Here is a 27,562-nt window from a genome sequence, read left to right as displayed (position 1 = left end):
AGCACACAGATCAGCCCTCCAGGAGCTTTTATGCATCCCTTCATTCATGTGTTTGAACACAACCAAAAACGTGTGGCACAGTGCCTTCATTGTGATGAATGATTACAGTGTACCTCCCTCTAGTGATCATCTATATATTTACAGACTGTCACAGTGTACACTTCAGCTATCCAGGGGCAGTGGAACATTAGCACAGCCAGATTTCTTTCTTTCTTTCTTTTTTAAATCATTTATTAATTTCATAATATTAATATTGTCAAGCATTTTTCCAAAAGAGCCATTGCCTTCTAGCGAATCACATCAAGTTTTACATGTAAAGGAATGTGGGCTCCCACACAGCTGTAGCAGCTGCTGTATTGCATACAGACATATACACTAATTTTCATCAACTTAAATGTGTGTGCAGCAACAGCATGAATATAAGATTCTCTGAATGACGTGCAAATGTTGAAAAAATTAAGACTGGGAGCATAGGTGGGAAATAAATGTTCTAATTTCATTTTTACATGTGAATTCCATGTGCAGTTTTCAAAAATGTGCAAGTAATCAAAAACATTATGGTTAATCAAATTTCTCTGACAATTCAGGAAAAAAAGAACAATTTAGAAGAACAGACTTACAGATTTACTTTCCAAATTTTTATGTCAATTAAAATGCTGTGTTAAAAAAAAGTTGATTTTGTTCACATAAATGTTAACAATCACTCTTACGGTGCAATATTTTCATAATCTGATAAACTGATTATGTTCCGTTAATAGACCAGATACATGGTTACTCTGACTCACAGATGCCTCCTGATGAGTCAGGGGCCTTAGGAGAAATGGTCTGACCACACTTCCCACATTCATCTACAACTTACAGATGTGAATTGCACATGCTGGCATGTCATCCAATAATAGTTTTCTAGCCATCACTTCTATTCAGTCAAAGATTTGTAATTCCATTAGGAAGTAAAAAGTTTCAGTTACATTCTTTATCCTCACCTATTTTATGATGACTTACCATTTATACAGAACTGCTGTGTATAGACTGCAAAAGTAGAACCCAAGGGTCCCTGAAGATTAGAATCATATATAGGAAATCCATGGCCCTCATTCTCTGAACAGCGCAAGACATATACTACTGCTGAACTAAAGACCACTGGGCCATGCACCAACTACTACATACTATTACAATGCAGAACATTTGAACTTAAATATGCCCTCATCGATATGGTAACTGAACTTGCAATGGCTTGAAGCTGTGATTTTCCAATCTTATTTTACCCTAATTACATTTTATGTAATAAAAAGTACAGCCCAACTCAGTGATTAAACTGTTACAGAAGTTATTAGTACAGTTATTTTATTTAAAAAAACAAAACAAAAAACATACATGTGGGCATCCAAAAACACCAGAAGTAATTTTCTGCAGTTTAACTTTATACATCTAAAATGGATAAAATAAAAAAATTCTCCAGATTTTTTAAATATTACATTAGGGTTCTTTCAGACTTTATTTGAAGTGTGTAACATGTTTCTAATGAGCAGAATTTCCACAGCTAGGTTCTGCTTTTCAAAACTGATTCCATATAACAAGTCATCATCCCTGAAAAGCTGCAGCATTATTATAGAGTTGACACGGGCCATGCCCATAGCAAAATAACCACTACTGGATGCTTCCACTGAGTGTAATGCTGGCTGAATGTACTCTATGCTAGAGACTGGCAGTCATATTCGACCAGCTAGCATCCTGGATCCTTCCTATGGTATTCTGCTCATTCAGGACATGACACTGGATCGAATAAAAATAAGAAATAAGGAAAATCTAGTATTGCTGACATCACATAGGTAATTCTCCTGTACACTGTTGTGAGTCTGTGAGGTAATTCTCCTGGACACTGATGTGAACCTGTGAGCACTTTCTTGAACTAGCCCATTCTAAATAAAACAGAGCTGATTGTAGGATAATGTATTTCGTCTCATATCTTCCTACAGTTTTATTCTTTTACAAGAATGCTGAACTTGTATTCTAGTTAACTTCTGCGATTCCTCTTTTCCAGTAGGGGGAACCTTATATTTAGCTTATTTCAAGTAACTTCAGAGCGAAAAAGCCTTAACCTGGCTATATTATCCACATTGTGAGCCTGCGTGTCTTGCATCCCTTAATCTCATCAGTTATCATTAGAAACTATTAAAAAATTAATCTGTCATTTTCAAAAAAAAAACTTCAATAAAGATGTACATTTTTTATACACATTTGCATTTCTTTTATACCAAAAAACCCCTGAACACTGTCTGGTATGACTGAATCCTTAGCCTTCGTGTTGCCCTAAAGACAGTCAAGAGAAAAAGCATTGTTTTTTTTGCATAGCGGGAAATGCAGTGGTGATATTTCTCCCAGTCGCATATGCTACTTCATGTTGAAAGGAACCAACGGAAATGTGGAGCGTTGTGCAGCTGGGTGTGCTTAGTGTTGTCCAAAAAAAAAAAAAAAAAAAAAACCAAGCCCTGCGAGCTCCAGTGTGCTGGTGTGGGGTTTCCTGAGGGGTTAGGAAGTCGCATTCCATTTGGGTTTTTCCACATAAAATGCTCGTGTGTGAACGTAATCATGACCAGTGCAGTGCCCAAGCTGTCTCTCGCTCTACAAGTGACCAATCAGAGTCTGGTTTGCCCTGGCCTGACCACGCCATGGTTAGAAGTTCAGGAGTCGCTCTCTCTCTGTGCCAGCAAAGCGCTTGTTGGCCGCCATCACCTTGGCCTTGTTTACAGAGGGGCCTATGGAAAGAGTGACCAGGAAAATCTTTAACAAATGGAGTCACATTTACCAACATGAATTTCCCCAAAGTAATGCACTGTACCCTAAATGACTGGTTGTTACAAAGAACAATAAGTGGGTAATTTTTAGAATTCTGATATAGCGCTGAATACCCTTCTTTAATTAAATATCTTCATTACATTAATGATATTTCACTAAGAGCTACAGCTGAAAATAGCTATGAGGGTTTGTCTCAAAGAAAAATGACACAAACTACACAGTCTACACAGTTCAGGACTTTTTACGTGAACTATGTAGACAGTACTTTTCTAATTTCTCATTTCTATTCTGATGTGATGTGCAGATTTTGGACATAACGCTGCTCTAGTGCAAAAAATGCCTTTATAGGCTTGAAATTCATGCTAAGAATGACAAACATAATAAAACAAGGATACACACTTTTCAGACTGCTGTGGTGTGTCTTTTAGAGGAGCCACATTTTCAGCTACTCAAAACACCAGCTTGCATTAACCAATTAAAATGTGTAGCAAACCACATGATGGGTTCAAATCAGTGAGGTGGACGCATGACAACTGGACTGATACTGAAGGGTCATGAAGCCCCTCTCATTATTCATAATCATAACTAACGATGAACCCCTCTGACCAGAATGGCATTCACTTTGCTAGCATGCTCAGCTGCTGATGATATAATCAGTGAGAGTCAGCCTCACCTGCGTAGCTCAGTAGCACAGGCAGGAAGATGAGGCCGTGGGTGGCTCCCAGCAGCACAATCGCCAGGTACATCCGAAAATAGAAGATCTGGAAGATCTGGGACTTGGACAGGGCCAGGATGAGGATGCCTCCGAATTTCGTCAGAGTGATTCCACTGAACACCTGCAGTGTTGAAACCAAACTCTCAGACATAGACATACAGTATTTCAACAAAGCCAGACCAGCAGGAACCATGCCGTTATACCTTTAAACTGGAAAATACAGAACAAAAAATGAATTCCCCAGTTCGGGGACTTGTGTACAAGTTTTAGAGCATTAGTAACCCCTAAAACAAACAAAAATCATTCCATTCAAGAAATTTGGTGTGAGTTGTCGATGGTGAACACGTACAACAAGATATTACGTATTATTGGAAATAAACGCACACTAAAGTCCATGTTCATAAAGATGAATTTGTTAACGTGTTTGTTGATATCCCAAGCACTCAAACACCAGCTCGATGTCATATGAAATGAAACACATTCCCTAAAACAGGAAGGCGAGTAGGGTTATCAACCAATAAGAATCAACTGTTCAATAGGAGACCAGCTATGATGAGATCGCCCATGCGCTTCATCATCAGGCACATTTGTATGGGAATAAGCTCAGCAGTCAGGGGAAGAATCCTGATCCGGCGGGGGCAGAGGGAGGGGGGCCAGTCTCACCGAGCTGCCCATGTGTGCCAGCGCCTCCTCGGCCCGCTCCACCCGGCTGCTCCTGGTGCTGACGGAGAAGGCCCGCACGATGTGACTGCAGAACTCCACCGATATCCCGCAGCTCTGAAACACATGCGCAGTCAGACCACTCGGGGATTCGGCTGCGATTTCCCTTACCTCTGAAAAGCATACCACTGAAAGGAGAGCTCCGCTTGAATTCACGGCTAGGATCTGGGCCCTGCTCTACATCTTCAGGTCAGAAATGCACTACGGTATTGCAGCATTGTGGAACAGTCTAATTATACCATCCTATTTCTTGTTTTAAGAAAATATTAAAATGAACAAATAACACTGACTTCCTTCTTAGTAACAACAAGACATCATTATTATAATTACATAATATTAATCTGGGACTAAACTTTAACATTTCATTGAAGGGCACTGTAGTTCAGAATTTGTTATTAAATATGTATTACACACTTATATCAGTGCCATGTTGTAAAGCACTTATGTTTATTTTCAGTGTACAGCCCTCACTCACCATGACCAAGTTGACGAGGGACACAGCATTGAGGCTGATGTTCCACAGCCACATGACCCCAAACATGTTGACTAGGATCATGGCGATGGTGAGGCTGACCAGCAGGGCCGCCCACAGCTCAAAGCCCAGCAGAACCGTGGTCACCACAAAGATGGCCGCCAACGATATGCCCAGGTTGAAGGCAGTGTCGTAGGCAATGGTGAGGTACTGCTCGTAGAACACATAAAAAACGCTGGAGAAAGAAGGGGAGGGGGGTAAAAACTTAGGTTCAAAGAAGGGATTATGTTTTCTGCATATTTCCAATCAATAGATAAGCAATGTTCGGTTCATAAAATGTAACACCCAAGGCTTTTCCCTTCCACCTGATACCTGACTGACTGGCAAAGTTGACAGATATAATGACCTGTAAATGGTGTGTGGAACAGAAACACCATAAGCATTATGTAACTTGTTTTGCTCAACACACAGTAGCTTCTTAGAGATTCTACCAATCAGATACATCTGCTCAGATCTGACTCGCACATCAAGACCGAACAAACACACAGTACATTACATTACATTACATTATAGGCATTTAGCAGACGCTCTTATCCAGAGCGACGTACAACAAGTGCATAGGTTCATGATGTAGAGGTGCAAAAGAAACACTAGAGTGAAGTAAGGATCGTAGTGCCAGAAGTGACCACATCGATCAGGACTCCAACCCTGTAGAGTAAGCTTGTTCAGCAAGCAAGAATCCTACCAAGTACAAACTAGCACTGCAATCACATCTAATCACACCTAATCAGACAAAAACAATCCTGCCAGATACACTAACATAATCATATTATCCTAACTAGGTACAGTGAGCTGAACTATAGGCTAGGGAGGGGTGGGGAGAGGTGCAGCCTGAAGAGATGAGTCTTCAGTCTGCGTTTGAAGGTGAACTTCAGTATACTGGCTGAGATGAACAGATACCTCTATTATTCTGATTTAGACAGCCAAAAACTGTCTTTGCATACAACCTGCTGTGGGTGGGGTTTTGGAAACACCATGCAGGTGGTGGAGTTATTAAAAAAAGAGCATTCATTGGCTGAGGTTGTGAGATTACAAGATGCAGTGGGTGGAGCTGTGGTACACAGTAGTGGTGAGATTGTTCTTAGCCCTGTTTCTGAACAAGCAGGTGAATCTCTGCGATAAACAAGTTCGCTCAAGGCCAGAGAGTTTCTCAGCACCCTTTGACACACAGGCACAGTGCCTGGTGAAATCTTTTTTAGACCACGTAACTTAAAAGGCAGATTCCTCATATCATCATGTGCCTTGTGTCCACCCTAGCTACAGCAATATCTGCATTTTCCACAAGTGTGAAAAAAAAACAAACATACGATTGGCTAAGGCTCAGATTCAATCAAACTCAATCGTCAAAAAACATTCAAATGCAAGAGTTTATTTTGCTTCATATTTCCAAAATAAACCAAAATTACTAACCAAAATTTTATTTGCACTAAACAAATGACAGCAGTTGTTTTTTTAGCATCAAAGTTAAGGGCAAATGTTGATTGAATTTAAGCAGAGTTAATGAACACCTAGTCTTAAGCAGGAAGAAAGGGAGGCATTTCCAAAAACCTATATTACCTACTGTATGTGTGTATGTGTGTGTGCATATATATATATATATTTGGATATTTCCCACATTAATTACTGGGGCTATGTGCTACCAGCATGTGTAATGAGATTCCAGGTGTAGTGAGAGGAGGCCACTCCTTTACCTGTAGGGGAAGACCCGGCTGCCCTTCCCCTCCTGCCCCATGGTGCGGGTGATGTTGTCGGCCAGTTCGCGGGCCATCTTCATGGCTTGGATGAAGTCACGGGAGGTGTTCAGGATGGTGTGGTAGGTCATGAAGTAGGAGGCGCCCACGTCCGTGTTGTTGTTGGTCAGGTCTACGGCTGAGCTGTAGGCTGCGTGACCCCTATGGTAGGACGAGACGATAAATCTGAAATTATTCAGACCTATTTCCATCATGAATAAGAAAGAAGACTAGTACTAGATATGCTGCTAGAAGACCAAATGTACTGAAAGAAAAATTACATTTGACAACATTGAAGTCAGAGGATATTTTATGAATGAAAGAATTACAGCTCAAAGTGAGTAAATTTTGTTTTTTTTGACAGTGTTTTTCCATTCTTACCCTTTCCCACACTTGGGGTTGGGGTTGTCAGACAGGAACATTGGCAGGTACTTCATGAAGTCTTCTCCTACTGGCCTCAATTTGCCTTCAGGAGTCAGGGGACGACAGTGCACACAGGACTTATCCACCACTACAGGAAGATCGAGAGACAAACCAGAAGCAGAGATGTTAAAGCAGAATTTTCTATGTGAAACTCCCAACAGCTTGCGAAGGGAGATAACAGGTGAATCTTTAACTTATAGATATAAAAACTCCAGCCCAGATGGACAGCAGTGTCTACAGGTTTTCGTGATTTCCTTTTAGTCAGCAGTCAATATAGGCTTTAGAAAAATGTGTGGACACTAGTCCAGTGTTTCTCAACTCTGGTCCTGGGGACAGACTGTTTGCTGGTTTTTCTTCCAAAATAGTACCAAGCTCTGTATTGTAATGAGCTACTAATTGTTCTAAATTAGACACCACGTGTTCTTAATTAGACTTTTTATGTCTATTAAAGGACAATTTAGCCTCTTAAAGCAGCATTATGCCAGAAATACCTATGTATGCCCTAAAAAATAAATGCTTCATTTTCACATCCCAAGAATTTCAATCAGTTAGACCAACTCATGCTTTCATCTACTGAGCTGTACGTACTGCATTAACAATTATTCTAATTTACAGAGTATCAATTTTTAACTGATTCAATTACAAACTGACAGGTGAAATCAGTTGGGTCCCATTTGCTGAATGAGTGGAAACCTGAAAGCATCTTTGTAAAATGAATGGATCTGTTCAAAGGTTGCCAGACACTACGCAGCCAGTAGTACACTTTGCAGATCACATTTCCTCTACAGAGTTAACTGGCACAGATCTGGAATTGGGGTCAATGACACATTCATTTAGGACAGAGGTAACATAAGGTCTATGTGCAAAACTACTGGCAGACAAGCAGTGCATGTGACTGCCCTGCACCTACAGTTTCCGGCACACTCAGGCACAATACAGTATTATTCCCTAAGGGATTATGCACATTACTTCTTTCAGTTCTTATACAGTACAGGCCAAAAGTATTAGGCCACCTGTGGTTTTTTTAATAGAAACAAAAACACTTTAGGTAAAGAAGAATTCTGTGAATTTTTTGAATAAAAAACCAAAGTACAAACCTTTTCTTCAATGTGGCTGAGCTGTGCAGTATTTGAGGATTCAATTCTATTTGCGGATAGCACCATTTGGAGCCACATCCAAATACGCAGTGTTGCTAGGTCAAGACTCAAAATTTCAGGGAGTGGGTCAAGTGGCTATGCCGACAATGTGTGCTTTGGCAGGACGCACTAACCACAGCCTGTCATTATGCATTCAAGGTACCGTGTGGGGAGCGTTGCCCTGGTTCTTTGGCACATAAAGCCGAGGAACCAGGTCAACATGTTGACTTGGTATGGGTTACCTGAGGCATTGCAAAATGCTCCTGTGGAGTTGTAGTACCGGCAGCACGTGGACTGGGGCTTCACCCAATCAAAGTAGTCATCCAGCCAGGAGGAAGGTGTGAAGCCTATTCTGGTGCTGGGTGACAGAGAAAAGAGGTATACTCAGGATTGACTTATTTAGCTTTTTCTACGTCAGCAACACAGAATATCTCAGCAAGATGTTTTTATAACAAACTAATACATCCAAGTTAGGGTAAATTATATGAATGGGTAGCTTTTATAAAGGAATATATGCAAGATTCTCTCTTGCTGGATTGTTATTCAAGATGCTGATAATTTAATTAATGTTGCTGTACAAGATACATTGGAGTCACCTAAAGTGAATTTTGTATATATATATACATATTTTCAAATCTTCAAACTGCAAACCTCTCACTCAGTTGTGATCAGGAGGCTTACTGCTGACAAGCAGTCTGGCAGCTGATTTAAGTCTGAGCACACAGCAAGGTAAAACCAAGTCGTTAGATTGTTTCAAAGTCAATTTAGCGTGATTCTTACAAAAAGCCCTGGATTTTAAGTGGGGTTTAAAGGGTTTGAATTGACAATTGCGGTGCCTTGCACAGTCCCAGGCAGTGGTGATGTCCTCTGACCTGTCATCATAGAACCGCTGACTTACTAGTTGCTGATTAGGGAAGCTGTGTAGATCTGCTGGACCACAGAGTTGTTGTTGCAGCCGACGCCCCCGCATACGCTGTTTTGGCCCTCGAGGGTCCGGTAGTCGTGTCCGTCCTCCACCACAAAATAAACGGGTGGGCCCGTGTGCAGGTAGGCACTGAGGTTTGTGAAATAGTCCAGCACGTAGGAGTCCTATACAAGCCAACCACAGAGGAAACTACCTTAAACAAGTTTCAGCAGATGGCTTCTGGATTTTTAGAAAATTCACTCAAACGATAGGCCTCTCTCAGCCGATTCAAAATCCACTGCTCTACTAAAGGGGAATTCAGGGGTCAGGGATGACAAAACCTTTTGTAGTGTTAAGGCTCTCCACTGGCCTATGTTTTACATTTTTAAGGCTTGGTTTGGATCCTTGGCACTTGGCTTTTATTCAAGTACAGTTCATCTCTTCACCTCGCATCCATTAAAAATGAAGGGAAGCTTTGAAGGAAGACTCCTATTTCAATCAAATGAATCTGGCTTCAATGATGAAAGGATCCCCCCCCACCCCCCCCACCATGGAATTATCTGACAGCCCACTTACATCAGGCATAGAGAGAGTCTGCTCCAGCCCAATCTCCACCTTATTTGTCACGGCTATACTGAAGGACAGCATTGCCACAAACACAGCCACCTGAGAGAAAGAGACAACAGAAAGCACTCACCATCTTGTGTGGAACATCACATGGAACATGTCAATGTGAAGCTTTCACAAACACAGTACATTTCTGTGCTGGGTTAAGGCCGTAAATAACACAAATAATACAAAACAGCAGATGACTCGACGGACTGTCCGGTACTCACCACAATGGGCCTCACCCACTCTTTCAGTATGAAGGGGGCGTAGACCTTCTTGAAGAAGTGGAAGAGGCAACCATCGGTTTTCTCCTCCTGCCCCTCTGACAGAGGGACGCAGCACAAAATGTCCAGGCGGTTGGCCTGACCACACACCAGGACAGTTTCAAAAGATTGCAGGGAATTGAAAGCATTGTGACTTTTTATCTATGAACATGGTCTTTTAATAAAACATACAATCATATATACAACATGACTGGATGCACAAAAATAACTTCAGGCTATTTAACGCTAACCGACCATGCCATTTATCTCAGCCAAGTCAGACATAGGGTAGAGCTAAATGTATCAACAACAGCCCATACAATCAGTCCAACCATCATACATTTATTTAGATGTGTCGGTATCTACACTTGCTTTTCCCCCACTACACTCCACCTGCAGACTTATTCATCTGTGCACTATTAATAAATACGTGAACGTGTGACACAAGGACAGCTGACACTCAGCCCGATAGTCTTACCTCCTGTCTCTTGATGTCCAATCCCAGCAGGCTTACAAAGCAGCTGATCTGCAGCAGGAAATCGATGAAGACGGCCAGGCCAGCGAAGAGAGAGAACGTCCTCACAGCTGGCATGCTGGAAAGGGCACCTGTAGAGGTTCACAGAATCGGGCACTGAACACGCTACCTAAACTCAGCTTGATCGGCACAGCAGACCGCAGCCAGTGGGCACAAGATCGCGTCAAACAGCATGTGCTCCGCCTTGTGTAAGCCAAATAAACACCCCAAAAAAAATTGAGGCTATTCTCTGAAAAATAACCATACTTGAATACAATGCATAATTTACTCTGGGTCTTTGCACATCCAACAGAAGGATTTTCATGAGCTTCCTTTCATTTCCCCCCACCCCCACAAGACTCCATGTGCTCTTGAAGAGGAAAGACCTTGTGCGCTGTGTTTCATGCAACACTAACATGGAAAATGAGTCCTAAATCTGAAAGTGGGAGGGAGAGGCCCGTTACCCAGGAAGAAGGCCACAGTCTCAGAGAGGGAGGACAGGAGCATGCTGGGCGCCACATCTCCCAGAATCCTCCCGATCTGCTGATGCAGCTCCTCCTGCGGCATGCGCTCGTCCCTCTGCGAGACAGGAGCAGAGCGGTTATACATACCCCAACACCGTAACAGCCATTAGTGACCAGACGCTCAGTCAAAGAGCTGAATTACATAACCTCACCACATGGCCTGAGGCTCTCAGGGAGGCTCTGCCAACATCTGGCCTCAGATTATCAGTGGAAATGAGAACATAATTAGGAATAGATTTCAAGGGGGCTGAATCAACTGTTGCAACAGAGCACCAAACTACTGAAAGAACACATCACACCAATGAACTGGGAAAGAACCTGCTACATTATATGCTCTACATTGCCACCAGGTGAAAACATTAATGTAACAAATATATTTCAGAGAAAATAATTGAACGTATTCATTGATAAGTCTGTTTTGCCATTTAAAACAGTAATTATTTGAAAAATTCTTAAGACTTCAAATATTTATCAGATTTATCATCAGTTATCTTTCCTTAGGTCTTAAACTTAAGAGGTTTTACAGTGCGCATAAGTAAGGGTGAACGGATCAGGGTCCTTTGCTAAGACCTTCCTCCTGCAGCAGGCCTTCAAGTGTAGTGCGCGCGAGCAGAGCGAAAACCACCAAAAAAAAAAAAAAAAATATCAACCTCTTCCTCTTTCTGCCTCCCACAACCTGGTCACAAGCTGCGGGTGGGCCAGCGTTAGCCAACGTTGCTGAACCTTCCTGGAGTTCAGCAGTGGCCTGCTACATTATACCAACCCAGCAGCTCTTTTTACACTTTGTAGAATGCAAATAGTGGGCGTACGCAGGGCGATGCAACCTGATTAAATGGCATTTTCTTAGCACAGTGTTATCAGGCAATGACTGGAGTCAGTATTAACACTCAAATGGCTGACTGAAAGAAGGCAGAATGAACATCGGGATAGTGATTGGCTTCATAACCACAGTAACTGACAGTGCCCTTTCCTCAGCTCAGCAGATAAACAATGTGACCTTGCAAAAAAAGCAAACATGGATTGAAACAGAAAGGGGCAGGATGAAAGTCCCCACAGGATACAAAGTCATGTGAATTTCTTTTTATTTACCCTCATATAACCCTGGGGAAACAGCCCACTGATGTTTACAGCTAGGTACTGGTGCTAGTGCTCAGATAATGAAACTGTGTTAAAAGTCAGTTATTGCTTGAACTAAAGCTAAATTTGGTCGAATGCAGATGACTCAAAGCCAGAAAAGTGCTGTGTTCAGTTAGTCACACCTCCATCTCAGCTCACCCCCTTAGCAACCAAAAAAAAAAAAAAAAAAAACTTCCTATTGGTCCATCTGCTGCCTCGCAGAATAAAGCCTGCTTCATGCTCCTCCGATTTGTAATCCAAATTACACACATTTCACTGGTTTAGGCTCCAGCAGAATATGAATAAAATGCTACGGTTTGGCTTCACTTTTGCAGCTTGATGAAAGGTAACACAAAAGGCTTGCATATAAAGTGGAAACAAGTCAAGAAAAATTTCATCAGTCATAGAATTCATTTAACGCAGGAGATCTGCACCATATTCACACACAGTAGAGAAAGGCCAAATTCACTATTCCTAATAATACCGACGAGGTAAACATCTGCAGGCATGGATCACCTTTGCTACAGACATCAAAAAATTTCAGGCATGTTTCATTGTGGCTAGCCTATAGCTACAATAAACATAAGAACCTTGTGTTCTGTCATTGTTTAACAAGAGTGAACTGTGGGGTTATGATGCTGAACGCTGGTATTTAAATAAATATACTACCGTAAGTTTAAAAGTTACTAAAACATGAGTAAAACATTTTCTGGATAACAGGGAAAACGGCAATACATTTGTTCCCTTCCTAACAGATAAAATGGCAATATATGTGTCATTAAAAGTTAGTATTTCCTTTATTAAAGATACCAAAATGTACCACAGTTCATAGCAGCAGTACTGCTATGAACTAGGATTCTTATGATAACCAGCCCTAGCAGTGTGAAAAGGGAGTAGCCAGAGAGGCCACTTGCAGTGTTACTTGAAAGAAGGTAGTCACCCCCAGCTTTAAACAGCAACGTAATGGATGTGTGCCATCTATAGGACGGCTTAGATTAGACACCTGGTAGGTCTGCACGATGATGAAGATGTTGTCCACGCCCACCGCCAGCACCAGGAAAGGAATGACCTCGATGACGATGAGGGTGAGGGGGACGCCAGCATAGCTGAAGATGCCCAGGGAGCAGGACACGGAGCTCAGCACGATGATTATGCCCGCGATGCCCAGGGAGATCTTGGAGTCCACCTGTTTCATACGCAGTGATGTTCCTTACAACCAGCAATAAAGCACCACAGATAAACTTTTTACTAGTGGAAGCAAATACGCTTCTCTACTGATGCCGCAGGACGGTTAACAGTATGATTAAGGCACATCTTTGTCTGCACCTGTGCATAAACAACATTACAAACACAAGGCAAAAAACAGAACATCAGCACATTTTAGGACCACAACCTTCTGATTATTGTCAGCAGCAGCTTGTAATAATTATTTTTTTCCTCAAAATGCTTAGACTCAAACAGGCTGTCAGCTAGAGCAACACAGGTCACGCATGTCACATGTCTCATGTCACGCATGGCGTTTTTGCCACATTGACAGGAGTGCAGTAAAACGGATGTGGTGGGGAGGACGCACCAGGAGGCGCCGCAGGCTGTGAATGTGGCCCAGCGCCAGGGAGATGTAGAGGAACATGATGGCGTAGCTGATGATGATGGTGGTGATGTCGCTGGCACTCTCGCGGTCGATCTCGTCCTCGATGCTCCGCTCCGAGCTGAAGGCGATCGTCAGGTTGGGGTTGCTGTAGTTCTTCACAAAGCCAATGAACCTGTGAGAGGAGACGGAGAATGGGTCAAAGTGATTATCCCCTCCGATTTAATAAATAAATGAAAAAAATCAGTGGTATAATGAAATGTTTATTAAGGAGGCAACACAAGTGAGTTACTATGGGGAAAGCGATCAAGGAGCACTACTATGAAAGTCGTCATTCGGAAGCCTGTGGTTTAGTGGTTAGAGTAAGGCTGAACAGCTGCAGTTGAGCAAGGCAGTTGCTCAACAGCACAGCAAGGCTATTCCAATCAGAAATGTATTTAAATGTAATGTATACTTTAAAGGAGTAACATGGTGGTTTTCACACTTTCTCGGTTTTATGTGCTATTTGCACAAGAGGCGTTGGAGAAACACGATGAGTAAAGTATTAAATATGTCCGTTCTTTATTTTTGAAATATGCGCTTTAAATTTATTGTCCTATTTTCAACCGGTTGAGAATGTCATCGACTTAGTGCGTCACAAGTACAGTAACCACTCCCCTTTCCATGCCCCGTAAAGAAATCTGCCTGGAGACACCGTCCTGCTAAAAGTGTGCTGTGAAGTTTAAGTAGCAAACAACAAGGCTGAATCCTTCTGACGTATTTACATATAAACTATACGCTCAGATCGCCTAGTTTCACACACTGTGGCCAAGCAGAATCGATAACGTTTCAGAAAATATAAACTTTAAAAGGTTTCATTCAATCTTCTACTGGGACTTTTGCCGTTTATTGAGGGTGTGAAAGAAAATTTCTGTGCCGGTGACTATAATCAAATGTTTTTCAGATTTACCGTTCCATTGAGCAAGTATCATTTAAAGTACATTTTTATGGGTTAGTGCTGTCCGATTGTGCTAGCTACTTCACATTAACCTTGTACGGCGATCAGTAAAGGATAACAGCACAGCACCACTTAATTATTGTCACTTCTATTACCACTAGAACTAAAAAAAAAAGCAACAAGCTACCTTTTCTGTGAGAAATGTATTGTCGAGCTCACGCGCATACACTGCTGGCGACATTCTAAAGCTCAGTTTTGCCCTCCGTACTGTCAGTCAGATTGCTGTGACAGCTCATTCTAAACATAGACAGTGATTCTAAATCATATTTGGGGACCCATGGATAACTCGTGACCCATAGTTTGTGCCGCTGGCTTACAGGCAAGACAATGCAAATATTTGACTAACGTTAGGTTCACTTATTAGAGTGCCTTTTAAGGACTATTAGACTATCTCTGGTTGGTTATATTCATTTATAGCTAGCAGCTAACGTTAGCTAACTGTGTTAGCTAAAGTTTGCTTTCATAATGTAATGTTATCGATAACATGAGCTAGCTAGTTTGCTTTCATAAGGACGTTATAGTTGTGGTTTTATCTTAACTTGGCTAGCTAGCTAGCAAAATTATTACTGGATATAAGTCAACGTCCTTAGCTATCGATATTTGATATACTAAGTTAGCTAGCTTGTGAAAATTCAGTCTCCCAAGATGAGCATGTATCATGGAGGTAGCTATGGTAATGGGGCACGGTCTGTCAATCGTAGCTAACTGACAGTTTTCACTACCATGCCCAGACAGTTTGGGTGAACTTTTATAGTGGGAAATTTAAGCTTAGAAAAATACATTTTAAAATACATTTAAATGACTGAATAATAAAATAATTATGCACATTTATTTTGTTGTTGACTGAAGACAACTGGAAAATGTCACATTCAACCACCATGTTACTCCTTTAAATCAAAACAGCAGGGGAATTAAAATAACAGTGCTACAACACATTTTGAAAGAAAATGTTACTGGGCTGCCAGAGATTTCACCTCAGACTGCTTGTCTGGAGGGTCAGCAGGACGAGGCAGAGTAGTTTCTCTTCCTGTTCTTATATGCGTGTGTCGTGAGCATTTGCGTGTGCACTGGGTGCGGGTTACAGTTGAAGTCGGAAGTTTACATACACTTAGGTTGAAGTCATTAAAACTCATTTTTAACCACTCCACAGATTTCATGTTAGCAAACTATAGTGTTGGCAAGTCAGTTAGAACATCTACTTTGTGCATGACACAAGTAATCTTTCCAACAATTGTTTACAGACAGATTATTTCACTTTTAATTCACTATATCACAATTCCAGCGGGTCAGACGTTTACATATACTAAGTTGACTGTGCCTTTAAACAGCTTGGAAAATTCCAGAAAATGATGTCATGGCTTTAGAAACTTCTGACTAATTCTGACACAGGTACACCTCCAATTGACATTTGAGTCAAATGGAGGTGTACCTGTGGATGTATTTTAAGGCCTACCTTCAAACTCAGTGCCTGTTTGCTTGACATCATGGGAAAATCAAAAGAAATCAGCCAAGACCTCAGAAAGAAAATTGTGGACCTCAACAGGTCTGGTTCATCCTTGGGAGCAATTTCCAAACACCTGAAGGTACCACGTTCGTCTGTACAAACAATAGTACGCAAGTATAAACACCATGGGACCACGCAGCCGTCATACCACTCAGGAAGGAGACGCATTCGGTCTCCTGAAGATGAACGTCCTTTGGTGTGAAAAGTACAAATCAATCCCAGAACAACAGCAAAAAACCTTGTGAAGATGCTGGAGGGAACAGGTACAAAAGTATCTATATCCACAGTAAAACGAGTCCTATATCGACATAACCTGAAAGGCTGCTCAGCAAGGAAGAAGCCACTACTCCAAAACCCCCATAAAAAAGCCAGACTACAGTTTGCAACTGCACATGGGGACAAAGATCTTACTTTTTGGAGAAATGTCTTCTGGTCTGATGAAGCAAAAATTGAACTGTTTGGCCATAATGACCATCGTTATGTCTGGAGGAAAAAGGGTGATGCTTGCAAGCCGAAGAACAACATCCCAACCGTGAAGCATGGGGGTGGCAGCATCATGTTGTGGGGGTGCTTTGCTACAGGAGAGACTGGTGCACTTCATAAAATAGATGGCATCATGAGGAAGGGAAATTATGTGGATATATTGAAGCAACATCTCAAGACATCAGCCAAGAAGTTAAAGCTTGGTCCTGACCTCAATCCAATCGAAAATTTGTGGGCAGAACTGAAAAAGCATGTGCGAGCAAGAAGGCCTATAAACCTGCCTCAGATACACCAGTTCTGTCAGGAGGAATGGGCCAAAATTCCAGAAACTTATTGTGAGAAGCTTGTGGAAGGCTACCCGAAACGTTTGATCCAAGTTAAACAATTTAAAGGCAATGCTACAAAATACTAACAGAGTGTATGTAAACTTCTGCCCACTGGGAATGTGAGGAAAGAAATAAAAGCTGAAATAAACCATTCTCTCTACTATTATTCTGACATTTCACATTCTTAAAATAAAGTTGTGATCCTAACTGACCTAAGACAGGGAATGTTTACTAGGATTACATGTCAGGAATTGTGAAAAACTGAGTTTAAATGGATTTGGCTAAGGTGTATGTAAACTTTCAACTTCAACTGTATGTGCATTACGCACGTGCGTTATGCGCCTGGGCTTGTGCGTTGTGCGTGCTGGCGTTTATGTTGTGTGTGCTTACATCAAACCTGGGTGAAATATGTATTTGTTTTGCATTCAAATACTTTTCTATGCTTTACTAATCTAGTCTGGTGTATTGGAACCATTGAAATACTCTCAAAAAGTGCAAACCTTGCCTTCTGGTCATATTGGCAGGCTCAATTGCACCAGGCAAGATCAAGAGAGCATAGAAAAGTATTTGAATCCAAAACTAATACGTGTTTGACCCAGATCTGGATTACATGTATGTTACGTGGGTTTGCGTGCACTGTACTCACTCTTTCTCCCAAGCCCGGGCTTTGTGGAGCTTTTCTGAATCATTGTGGTAGTTATTGACAGGGAAGGTAATCACCAGTGCAGTCGCATTGTTGTAGTTTGTTCCTGCAGCCACAAAAGAATGCAGAAATAAAGGCAGTGCTTGAAGTAACAACCAAGACCAGGATCAAAAGAATTTTACATCACATTTACACAGATACATGATGCTAATTCAACAAACAAGCACAACAGGTGAAATCTTTCCGGAAGGATCCAACGGAAAGTGTTCTGTTGGACACACTGTAAGCATACTCAAGGTTCATGGCCACTCGTTTTTAAACAGGTTTACATATTCAAGGTATGTCTAAAGAAGCAGGTTTCCTGGTTTTTTCCCCAGCGGTGTCTAGTAGACCCAGTTGTCATGGTAACTCACCATCATAACCTCCCAGGACCAACCAGGGGAAGACGGGACCCCCAAACGTCCCCAGACAAGGGTCATGAAGCTTTCCAGTGTCATTCAGGGAAGCTGGAGCACTATGGTCAGAGGAAGGAATTTATTTCCATTCTGCACCACCAACCAGTACAGACACATAGGCTTTATAGGCCACCCAGTTTTACAGTTTTCTATTTAAAAAAATAAATAAATACGTACAAGAAAACGACCCTATTCTCGACTGAATAACTACCAACCTCCCCTCGCTCTACCCCTCCCATCCCAGTTCATTCTGCGAGAAAGAGGATGTAGGCTACAGAATCACTCATGCTCTCCAGAGTTGCCAAGTCTGTTTTGATAAAGAAACTTTCTGTCCCCCCCCCTCCCCAAAGTCACAGGTTGTGGTTTTTTGGGCTTGTTTTAAAAAATTCTGGGCCCAATGCAACAAGCAACCAGGTTTATTTCACATTTATAAGCATTATTGTGCTAGATAGCTTATGAAATTTACCTATCCCACCACGCACCCACTCGACAGTCCGCAATATATAATTAAACAAAGATGAGACAAAAACAAAAAGCAATAACCGCGTAAGCCAAGCAATGAGCGGCAGGTGGTGCTCACCTGACGCAGTAGAGGAAGTGACTGTGGTAGTCAGCATACGTGTAGAACTCGTCTCCTGTCCAGTGGTCCAGCACATCATGGCTGTTCTGGAAGTAGTTGAGGACACTCAGGATGGTGCAGTTGTCGTTGTAGGGCGCCAGCGGGGCCAGGCAGATGTCCTTCAGCTTCACAGTCTCGTTCCCATAAGCAGCCTCCAGATTCTCGATATCATCCTGAAGATCCAACACCTGATAAACAGTTAAAGGTTTAAGGGAGAACCAATGCCAACAATCTCCAGCCAAGGATCAGGAGTAAAGTCACCTTGACAAAAAAAAGTCTGGGGTATATGAATATTAGCAACATAGTGACGCAAGTCTAGAGAATGGCTAGCCATTAAAAAACTTAAATGCTGCTGTAAATCCTCCAATAGAAAATAATATGGTCAGTTGAAATCATTTATAAAATACGATAACCCCACTCATTGTGGAGTTCCACAATCCACAAGCCTTGCGGTCATCAATACTGATACAACTCTTCGAGCAGCTCATCAGTGCTTCCCTTCTCCAAACCCCACACCAAACTCTCCAGCGCACCTGGTGTAGGACCGCTTTGTCCAAGGGGGCCCCGAAGGGGACATCCGGGCCCCCAAAGTAAGGTGAGTAGATGGAGGCCGAGTCCAGAGTGGTGGTCAGGATGAGCTGTTCGGTGCGGAAGAAGGGGCCGAAGTGGGTGTCGAAGTAGTCCTTCTCTTGGTGGGCCTGGCTGCCAGGGGAGGACCAGAGGTCCACGGGGTCGGTGGTGATGCGCATGTAGGCCAGGCCCACGGAGCAGGCCGTCACCAGGACCAGGCTGCTCATCACCACGGGCAGGGGCTTGCGCACGCAGAAGGAGCCCCATTGGCTGAAGAGAAGCCGCAGCGCGTTCTCGAAGCGCTCGCCCAGCGTCTCGCAGCAGGTCGCCTCTCCTGGGGCGACACAGAGAGAGGGCAGTCATCTTTTCCATTCACCGGAAACTACACAGGCCATAAAATCAACAGGTCCGTTCCGTACCTCACAAGAAACTGATGCAGCTGGTTTAAAGTTCATCTAACTTTACTTGGGAAAATATGGGGGACCTAGACTCGCCATGTTAACTTATTAAGTCTCAAACTGCTAGAGACAGGGCATGTGAACTACAGAGGGGCAAACAAGCCTCTTGGTTCTCTTTTTTTGATTGTTTACCTCAATAACATGTCACAGAGCATGCAGTTGTACACTTACATACTGAAAGTCAGCTGCAACATTAAAAGGTTTTGCCTAAACTGGCAGGCACCACTCCTCAGAGACACAGGAGCACACAGTCTCCCGTAGCATAATGTAAACCTCACAGGCCACTGACGCAGGTTCAGCACTTCCCTGCTGTGCATAAGGAAATGAATCTATGAAAACTATACACTGTGACAACTTTTTAAAATCAGGTTGCAGTTCATAAAGAAAAACAGAACTGAAATTCTGAGAAAAAAAAGCTGAAGCCCAATGCAGATGTTCAATACCACGGATATGATTCATAGAAGTGGTAAATTTAGCTAAATTTGTTAGCTTCTTTCACACATTTTTATCAATCCACATTTTTTATAGTTCGCCAGTCCAGAAGTGAAAGCAACACTACAAGTACAGTAACTTGTACTGTACCAAATTTGCATTCAGTTGATCTGAAGCCGCTGGTTTTATGTTACACAAGTAACATCAGCTACACCACCCACCTTGATCATCAGCACCACTGTTCACAGAATGAGCAATGTTGCTATCCAGTATGGGACCATATTCAGAGAGGACCGTCCTCTTCCTGCATAGACCATTAAGAAAAACAGAGTCACAGTTATGGCAACAGAAGTCAGCCTTTGTGCACTGTCCTGCAGTAAACTTTAATGGGCCTTGCCTGTAGCACCAGGTTCCGATGACACCTCCCATGAAGACGAGGAGGAAGGTCATGTAGGAGATCCACATGATAACCACCATGGCGTCCAAGCCCAGGATGGTCCAGGGTGGTGGCAGGGGCGGCGGCACAGGATCTGGGCCGCAAACCAGGGTGCAGTCCTGGCAGGAGCACGGCCCGGAGCCGTCATCCAGGGATTCGTTACACCCACGAGTGGCATTGGTCATCGGCGTCATGTTGGCCACTGGCACGTCTGCGTGGTAAAGATACCGATCAGACGCTCTCTCAGTGACAGACAACAAAAAACATTCCACCCACAGCGACCGAGTAAGAGACAGAGAAAGCAAAAGAACTAAAAAAGAAAGGGAAACCAAAAAACACAGAAAGAGAAAGAAGCAGAACATTTCTATCTGAAAAAGAAGGGTGGATCTCTGTGTGGTTTAATAAGAGGGCCCTTTTCCTGTGTGTGGTCACACCCAATACCTGGCTCACTCTTTAAAAAATATAAAACTGTTCGCTCCTGTTCAAATTGACACTCACTGTAGTAACCTTTGTACCTCTAGAATATCAACTTACCAATTTTACAATTAGAAAGTGGCCAGCAGTATCGTTTGCATTTCCATTTTGTGTATGTGCTGTTGGTGCATGGACACATGTGCATTACGCATTTGTTTGTTTCACACCTGTGAAAATTGGAATGATGGAAAAGGGGGTCTGGCCGTTGTCGATGTCAAACATGTATTGGATCCAGTTGGTGGAGTTGCAGTCCTTTGCGTCTTTCCCACACAGGAGCGACAGGGCCTTCACATTGCTGGAGGGAGCCTGGACGTCCTTACAGGCATTGTACATGGCTGTGGGAAACACGGACGGGCCAGAATGACATCACAGATGACTGGGGCTCTGCGACACTTGAGAAATGACTGCCTTTCTTCTTCAAGATTCCAGCATAAATACATCTGGTCCACTCACAAGCATTTAAACATAAAAACCACACAACAATAAAAAAAGCTATCATGTCAGTGTATGCAAAAATCACAAGGCTATACGTACCCTGGAACTATGGAACAATGGCAAATACACAGCATTTGTTTATCTAAAAATGGCAGGTTTTAGTATTTACAGGTTGATCGCACAGAGATTTAAGCTGCAGTCTTTTGCTTTTTGTAGCGCAAACAACCACTACATTTTCACACATGGTCACATCATGCCAGTGCCATTTCTCCACAAGGAAGGTAGATGGGAACTTTTACCCCAAACATTCTAAAAGGCTTAATCCTATTGAAATGACTTTAACGGCATTCCCATTACAGTACAAAGACCCTAAAACCAGAGACTTGCTTGCTCTGGGTGGCTGCTATGACAGTGTGCCACACTTCACAATTCCTCATTAGTATTCTAGTGTACAGGCTGTGCACCCATTTTTAAAATACTTCCTCCATTCAAATACACTTAAAATGAATTTATTTGAAAATGCTTGTTAATTTTTAGATTTTGTTTAGTTCCATGACAAATAATGAAAACCTCTACCAAATTTATGGTGAAGCTGGCCAGCACACTGGTGCTGGTAACAGAACTGCTCTTTGGCCCTTTGAGGCAATGATCCATAAGACCTGGCATGACGAGGCAGATTCTGAAGCAGCCATCTCTCCCGATTGATGTCACAGGACCTGCTACCACAGAAGGTCCTGCCACCCTATATTTCTTTGAGCATGGCCTCTGGAAGGTCGCGATGAGAATTCCCCAGGATACTCAAAATGAACCTTCTATTATGGAGCTACTGACTACAGCATTTGCCATGGCGATGAACTGCTTTACTCAACAATACACGGTACAACACTCAGGCCGCATTGTATATTCTGTAGGGGAGCAGGTATTGCTTTCCACTACATAGTTAAAAGCCTTTTCAGTGCAGCAGTAACCTCCCACCCAAGATAATCCTACAGACTTACCATTGGTGAACGTCTGTCCAATGTAGTACTCCACCTCCACCACGCTGGTTTTGTTGTGTTCTGGATCGGGAGAGAACTTTGTGGCCTTGAGGAACTGTCCCTGGTGCGGGCTGCATGTTAGCTCACAAAACAGATTCATCAGGTTGTAGAAGCACGCTGGACACCTGCAGGGGGTAGGAGAGCATTTGGAAAAAGTTCTTCAGAACAAAGACAAAAAAAAAAAAAAAAAAAAAATCGCATGTACATTTCCACACATGAACACACATACACACGTAAGCTCAACTGTACCATTTCACTTCATTATTATTTTTCTCCTCGTTCACACACTGTAATGCTAACAACCAGATTTTCTCCTCCAATTTACATGCACTGTTGTATACTCCTTGCATGTTGCTCCCTGCTCTAACCACATAAGTACATATATTGGGTTAGTGAGGCACAGAGTGAAACTGAAGCTGTGATTATTCACCATCAGTCCGCAGAAAAAAAATGCCAAAGTGATGACCTCACCCATTCACGTCATATGGCTCATGCACACTGGAGCATGAAACCAAAACCAGTGTGCCACTATTGTTTTATTTGTTTTTTTTTTTTGCAACCAAAGCAAGCACAATGGAGTGAAAAGGTGGATTCCATGACTGCAGAAAAATCTTCCCCAACTGCCTTACATGCTTATTAGACTACGTCCAGAATAAAAGAGCCTTTTTTTTCCTCTTACATCCACTTGCATGCAGTCGGTACATTAACAATTATCTAAACGCAATTGAGATAACATACAGAAAATATCTGGTACACATTGGGTTATTATCTTGAGTTTATGCAAGTGAACAGTAAAGGTTAAATTAAGTTACCATTAGCCAAACAATGTTTAGTTAACATTAATATAGAGTAGCTTGTGAAGTTTGCTAGCAGTGCAGTATAGCTAGCACTATCACTAGACATAGATCACTAGCTAGTTAGAGATAGACAGATAGACTGCTAGCTAGTAAGCATTTTTACATTGGCGAGATCCAGTATGTAAATCAAACTGAAACGACACAGCCTTACACCAGCCAATGAAGCACTCTACTTTAGGCGCCAAGCAGGCAGGATGGGTAAGTTCTTTATATGGCTATATGCTAATGCATTGTAATATGACAAGCCACATTGCAACCACGGAAATGAACCCAAATTCAGGAATATTGGCACAATTATAAAAAAAGGATTCATTAGAAGGGATGATTTTCACTAGTTAAACCATCATTTGTTGTGTAAAAAAATGTAATGACTTTATATTTCCACAGAGAATATTAGCCTCTTCTTGGGCTTTCTCCATTTCTCCAAATGGGGTGGGCAGGGTTTCAAGTTCTTTTTGCAACCAAGCATCGCAGTTCACTCTATAGCCACTGAAACAAAAGGGTTGAAATACAGAGGGGGGTGGCTGCCGCTTGATCTGATTGAGAACGTGGGATATGTGGTGGTGAAGACTCTGGGGGAAAAAACGACACCTACCGGGAGAGGAACTGGAGAGGCAGTTGAAGACTGCCCTTCAAAGTTTGGAGCTGTTGCACATCACAGCAAAGGCTCTCATTGCCGTAGTCATACCCTGGACACAGCTCCTATGCACACACATAGCAGGAATAGCACAGATAGATTGCACACGCCGTACTCGTTCTCAGCACATGTATCTGTACACAGTTGGCACAGATGATTTGCATAGGTAATTTGCATAGCTGGACTTGCATAGGCCTTTTCCTCACCATTTTAGAATGCCCAATCATGCTTACACTGCAACACTCATCATAACCTCTGCTGTCAATTTGGGAGAGCGCAGACTGGCACATGCTTTCATCCGAAGCATGTGACGTTAGCAGCGGCTTCTTATTAAATTTAACTGTAATTCGAACACACAGATGCGCGTCGGTGAAAGACACGCATAGCAGACCTGGGTCAAATGCGTATTTGTTTGGATTCAAATACTTTTCTGTACTCTATTGATCTTGCCCGGTGTAACTGAGCCTGCTAATATGACCAGAAGGCAGGGTTTTGAGAGTATTTAATTGGTTCCGATACACCAGACAAAATCAGTAAAGCGTAGAAAAGTATTTGAATCCAAAACAACATATTTGACCCAGGTCCGGTGCATAGCTCAACATACAAACCAGAGGGTGCCCAAAAAACCAGCCTACAGAAAAATGGAGACAAACGTCACATTTGGCAAATATCCTTTTTATGCAGGAGGATTTTTATTCGGGTGATTTGGGTTAAGCACCTTTTTCAGGGGTATATAAGGAATTCCCCTGTTAATGAGTTATCTACCTGCTCACCCAGACTCATGGACCCTGCAGTTTGATAATAGCAAACTGATACACAAATGTTGGCAGATGTGCTCACTACAAATCTTGGTGCTCCAAATGAATTTAATTAGCCTCCGTTGATGATCCGATGACGCATCATTACGCCCAGTTTGGCGACGCCTTACCATCATCAGGTCGTGTCCCTCCTCAGGTAGAGGGATGGGCGGCCCCGTGTAGTTGCAGTTGTATCTCTTCCCTGCCACGCTGGCGGACTCGCCACACTCTCCATACCATACACACTGCTGGCTGTACACCTGGGGGAGGGGCGGGCACAGAGGACCAGGGCGGTGAGCGCATCGCAGACCAGCGCTTCTTTATCCACATCTGGGACCATCCAGTAACACATCACTGCAGTATTACCTAGAAGGAAGCTGGTCCAATTCCAGATTTGGCACTCTACATCTGACCTACTGATCACTATAGCTGATTAACAAGCTCAAGACGTAGGCCTATACATGCCTTTTACATTGACTGAGACAAGATGACACTGCCATCAGTGCTTTATTTGTCCTTTCCAGGAATGAACACTGCATTTGTCACTTCGCCCTATGTACATACCCCGGCTCTGCTCGTGACATCATCAGAAATGGTAGGATGGGAGATGTGTCAAGCAGGATACTGGGCTCAAATCAGATTGGCCACAGTGACCATTTGGCCAGTCAGAGGATTCATGGCATGTGCTTCCAATCAGTTCTTGACTGGAACCGAGTACAACCAGGCACATGCACATAGTGATTTAGAGCATCCAACACTAGCCTTAAAGCATTTTGAAAGACACACGTTTTTGGAAAGATGCTACAGACTCTCCCTTCTCAGCATAAATGAGTCTTATGTTAGTTTAAATGTTTATACTGAAGAGACTCAAGCAAACGGCATTCAATGTAATATCATAAACAAACTTGAGGTCTTTATGACAGCAGGTACAGGACACTGGTCTGGTATAAGGCAAGAGGCATGTCAGTCTAAAACTTCTGATTTACAGGGACAAATCACCTGGAGTGTTTATAATTGTTTCAGTTTCAGTGCATGTTTTCAATTGGCTCAGACAGTTTCTGTGTGATATCACTGATACTTGCCGACCTGCCAGTTTAAAATGCTCAGTATAAGGGCAGCAACGCATTTGTGGTTTAAAGCAAGAAACTATACTTCAAGTAACTGCAAAGCTTGTGTTGGGACCTACTTTTCCACGTCTGTGCTGAGCTTGTCAAACTGTACAGAGGAAGCAAGGAAACTAAAAGAAAACTGGACTGGTTAAAATACGGTAGACCAAAGCAAACTGCTTATAACCGGGTGTATGTCTATTCTATAGGCACGGTTCGGTTCTCTGCGGAAGTTGAGTTTACAGATAAAACATCCTGCATTCCTTTGATAATATTGTCCCTCTTTTACATCAAATGAGCGCCGATGGTTACCCATTTGTTGAGAATGCAAATGAGAATATGGGCGCACAAAGATGTCAGTTGTTGTTTGCTTCGCAATTTCTTAACAAAGGTTCTATTGAACTACACACCCCCAGAGAGCGGCAGGGACTGTCGGGGTCTCTACCAATGCTCCCAGCCCAGTAACAACTAGGCAATGGGTCAAACCCTTCCCAGCTAGCTATAGAAATGTTTTGTGGGATGCTCTAATATCTAATCACACACTCATGTAATGTAACCCCGATCCAAAGGTTGTATTTGTGTCCCTGTAATATCTATGGCCCGAAAAGCATAGCGTTAACAAACCTAATCTAATCCTATAAGTGATTATTAACAATGCAAGCATTTTAACCAGGGTGCGCCGGGCTAAACCCACTACATTCGCCTTGCTCAGCGCAAATACCTGAAATATTGCGTGTATAAAAGCAAATTTAGAAATCTTCTCCAACCAGCCTGCACGGGTTGAGGGACAGATTAGATCTGAGTAGGTCAATAGAACAGCTTTCTGAAAGCGAAGAAAAAGACACCCTATCGCTATTTTGGCAGTATGTTGCTTTAAGTTACATGACATTAGTATTGTTTTTCGCAAACAGGGCCAGTTTTCAAAGTGGCGACAAGAGGTAGGCTAGCTAAAACATGCCAGAAGAGTTAATTAGGTTTGCTATCTTCGATTATGGTTATAAAACCAAAACGAGGAATACAAAGTGAAAACGAACGGCGGGATCGTGGAAAAGTTCGTGGATACACTGTAGCATGTAATTAGCTTAGCCAGCGAACCTGTCAGCTAAAAACAGCTTTTTCAACGTGGATGCGTAAGAATCGCGCGTGACAATTGCTTCACTATATCCAGTCAGGTGCTATGAACAGCACCGGCAGAAGAAACTTCCGTAATGCTAACTCACCAAATTTTGAACATTTAACTTTAGCCCACCTAGTCATCCTCTGCTTCTGGCACAAGAGTTCACATCATGGGATAGACCTTCAACCAAAGCTATGCTATGGTTGGGTATGCTTCTCGAAAAACCGACGTAAACAGACTGGCTAGCAAGCTAGCTTTCCACTGTAGCTAAGTGACGATATGACAATAAAGTTATCAAGGTAGTCAGTTATACTAGAGGCGATAATAAGAAATGAATCACAAGAAAAATGCACAAGTGTGAATTGAAGATAGCACATAACAAGGAAACTCACCCACTGAAAAGATACTTCTGACGAGATTATTAAAATACACAACCAAACAAACTGGTTTCTTTTCGGTTTACACCCCATTTCACTCCCTTTCAGGCGAAGAGAGAATACAACTCGGGAAAAACAGAATTCTCCGAAAGTACAGCTTGTCCGCGTCTAAAAGCTAAATCGTGGCAACCAGCATCAACTTCCTGTGGTCATTTCTAACGTCACTTTTGTG

The 27,562-nt window shown here is 42.5% G+C and overlaps 1 protein-coding gene across 1 annotated transcript; it reads right to left on the bottom strand.

The window, feature by feature from the left end:
* Nucleotides 1–229: 229 nt before the first annotated feature.
* npc1 (Niemann-Pick disease, type C1) lies at nucleotides 230–27,560 on the bottom strand. The gene is made up of 25 exons (XM_035430104.1): nucleotides 27,346–27,560; nucleotides 24,862–24,990; nucleotides 23,892–23,998; nucleotides 22,401–22,564; nucleotides 21,135–21,302; nucleotides 20,455–20,704; nucleotides 20,279–20,361; nucleotides 19,131–19,501; nucleotides 18,559–18,785; nucleotides 17,937–18,037; nucleotides 17,527–17,629; nucleotides 13,556–13,745; nucleotides 12,986–13,168; nucleotides 10,807–10,921; nucleotides 10,307–10,434; nucleotides 9,793–9,927; nucleotides 9,533–9,622; nucleotides 8,951–9,141; nucleotides 8,295–8,410; nucleotides 6,875–7,004; nucleotides 6,455–6,655; nucleotides 4,707–4,938; nucleotides 4,175–4,288; nucleotides 3,470–3,632; nucleotides 230–2,756 (listed from the first exon to the last, which is right to left on the bottom strand). The coding sequence occupies exons 1-25, from the start codon at nucleotides 27,421–27,423 to the stop codon at nucleotides 2,674–2,676; spliced, it is 3,852 nt and encodes a 1,283-aa protein (XP_035285995.1). The 5' UTR covers nucleotides 27,424–27,560; the 3' UTR covers nucleotides 230–2,673.
* Nucleotides 27,561–27,562: the final 2 nt, after the last annotated feature.

Source organism: Anguilla anguilla, chromosome 8 (assembly GCF_013347855.1).
Source record: "Anguilla anguilla isolate fAngAng1 chromosome 8, fAngAng1.pri, whole genome shotgun sequence".
Lineage (NCBI taxonomy): Eukaryota > Metazoa > Chordata > Actinopteri > Anguilliformes > Anguillidae > Anguilla > Anguilla anguilla.
This window is presented reverse-complemented; position numbering and strand designations above follow the sequence as displayed.

What these genes read in the sequence shown, in the direction of transcription:
- npc1 (XM_035430104.1), bottom strand. Translation starts at nt 27,423, where the DNA reads ATGGGGTGTAAACCGAAAAGAAACCAGTTTGTTTGGTTGTGTATTTTA. An exon ending in GACTGTGGCCTTCTTCCTGG is followed by an intron (nt 10,435 to 10,806) that starts GTAACGGGCCTC and finishes GAACCTCTACAG; the next exon opens with GTGCCCTTTCCAGCATGCCA. An exon ending in AGTGGGTGAGGCCCATTGTG is followed by an intron (nt 9,623 to 9,792) that starts GTGAGTACCGGA and finishes TCTTTCTCTCAG; the next exon opens with GTGGCTGTGTTTGTGGCAAT.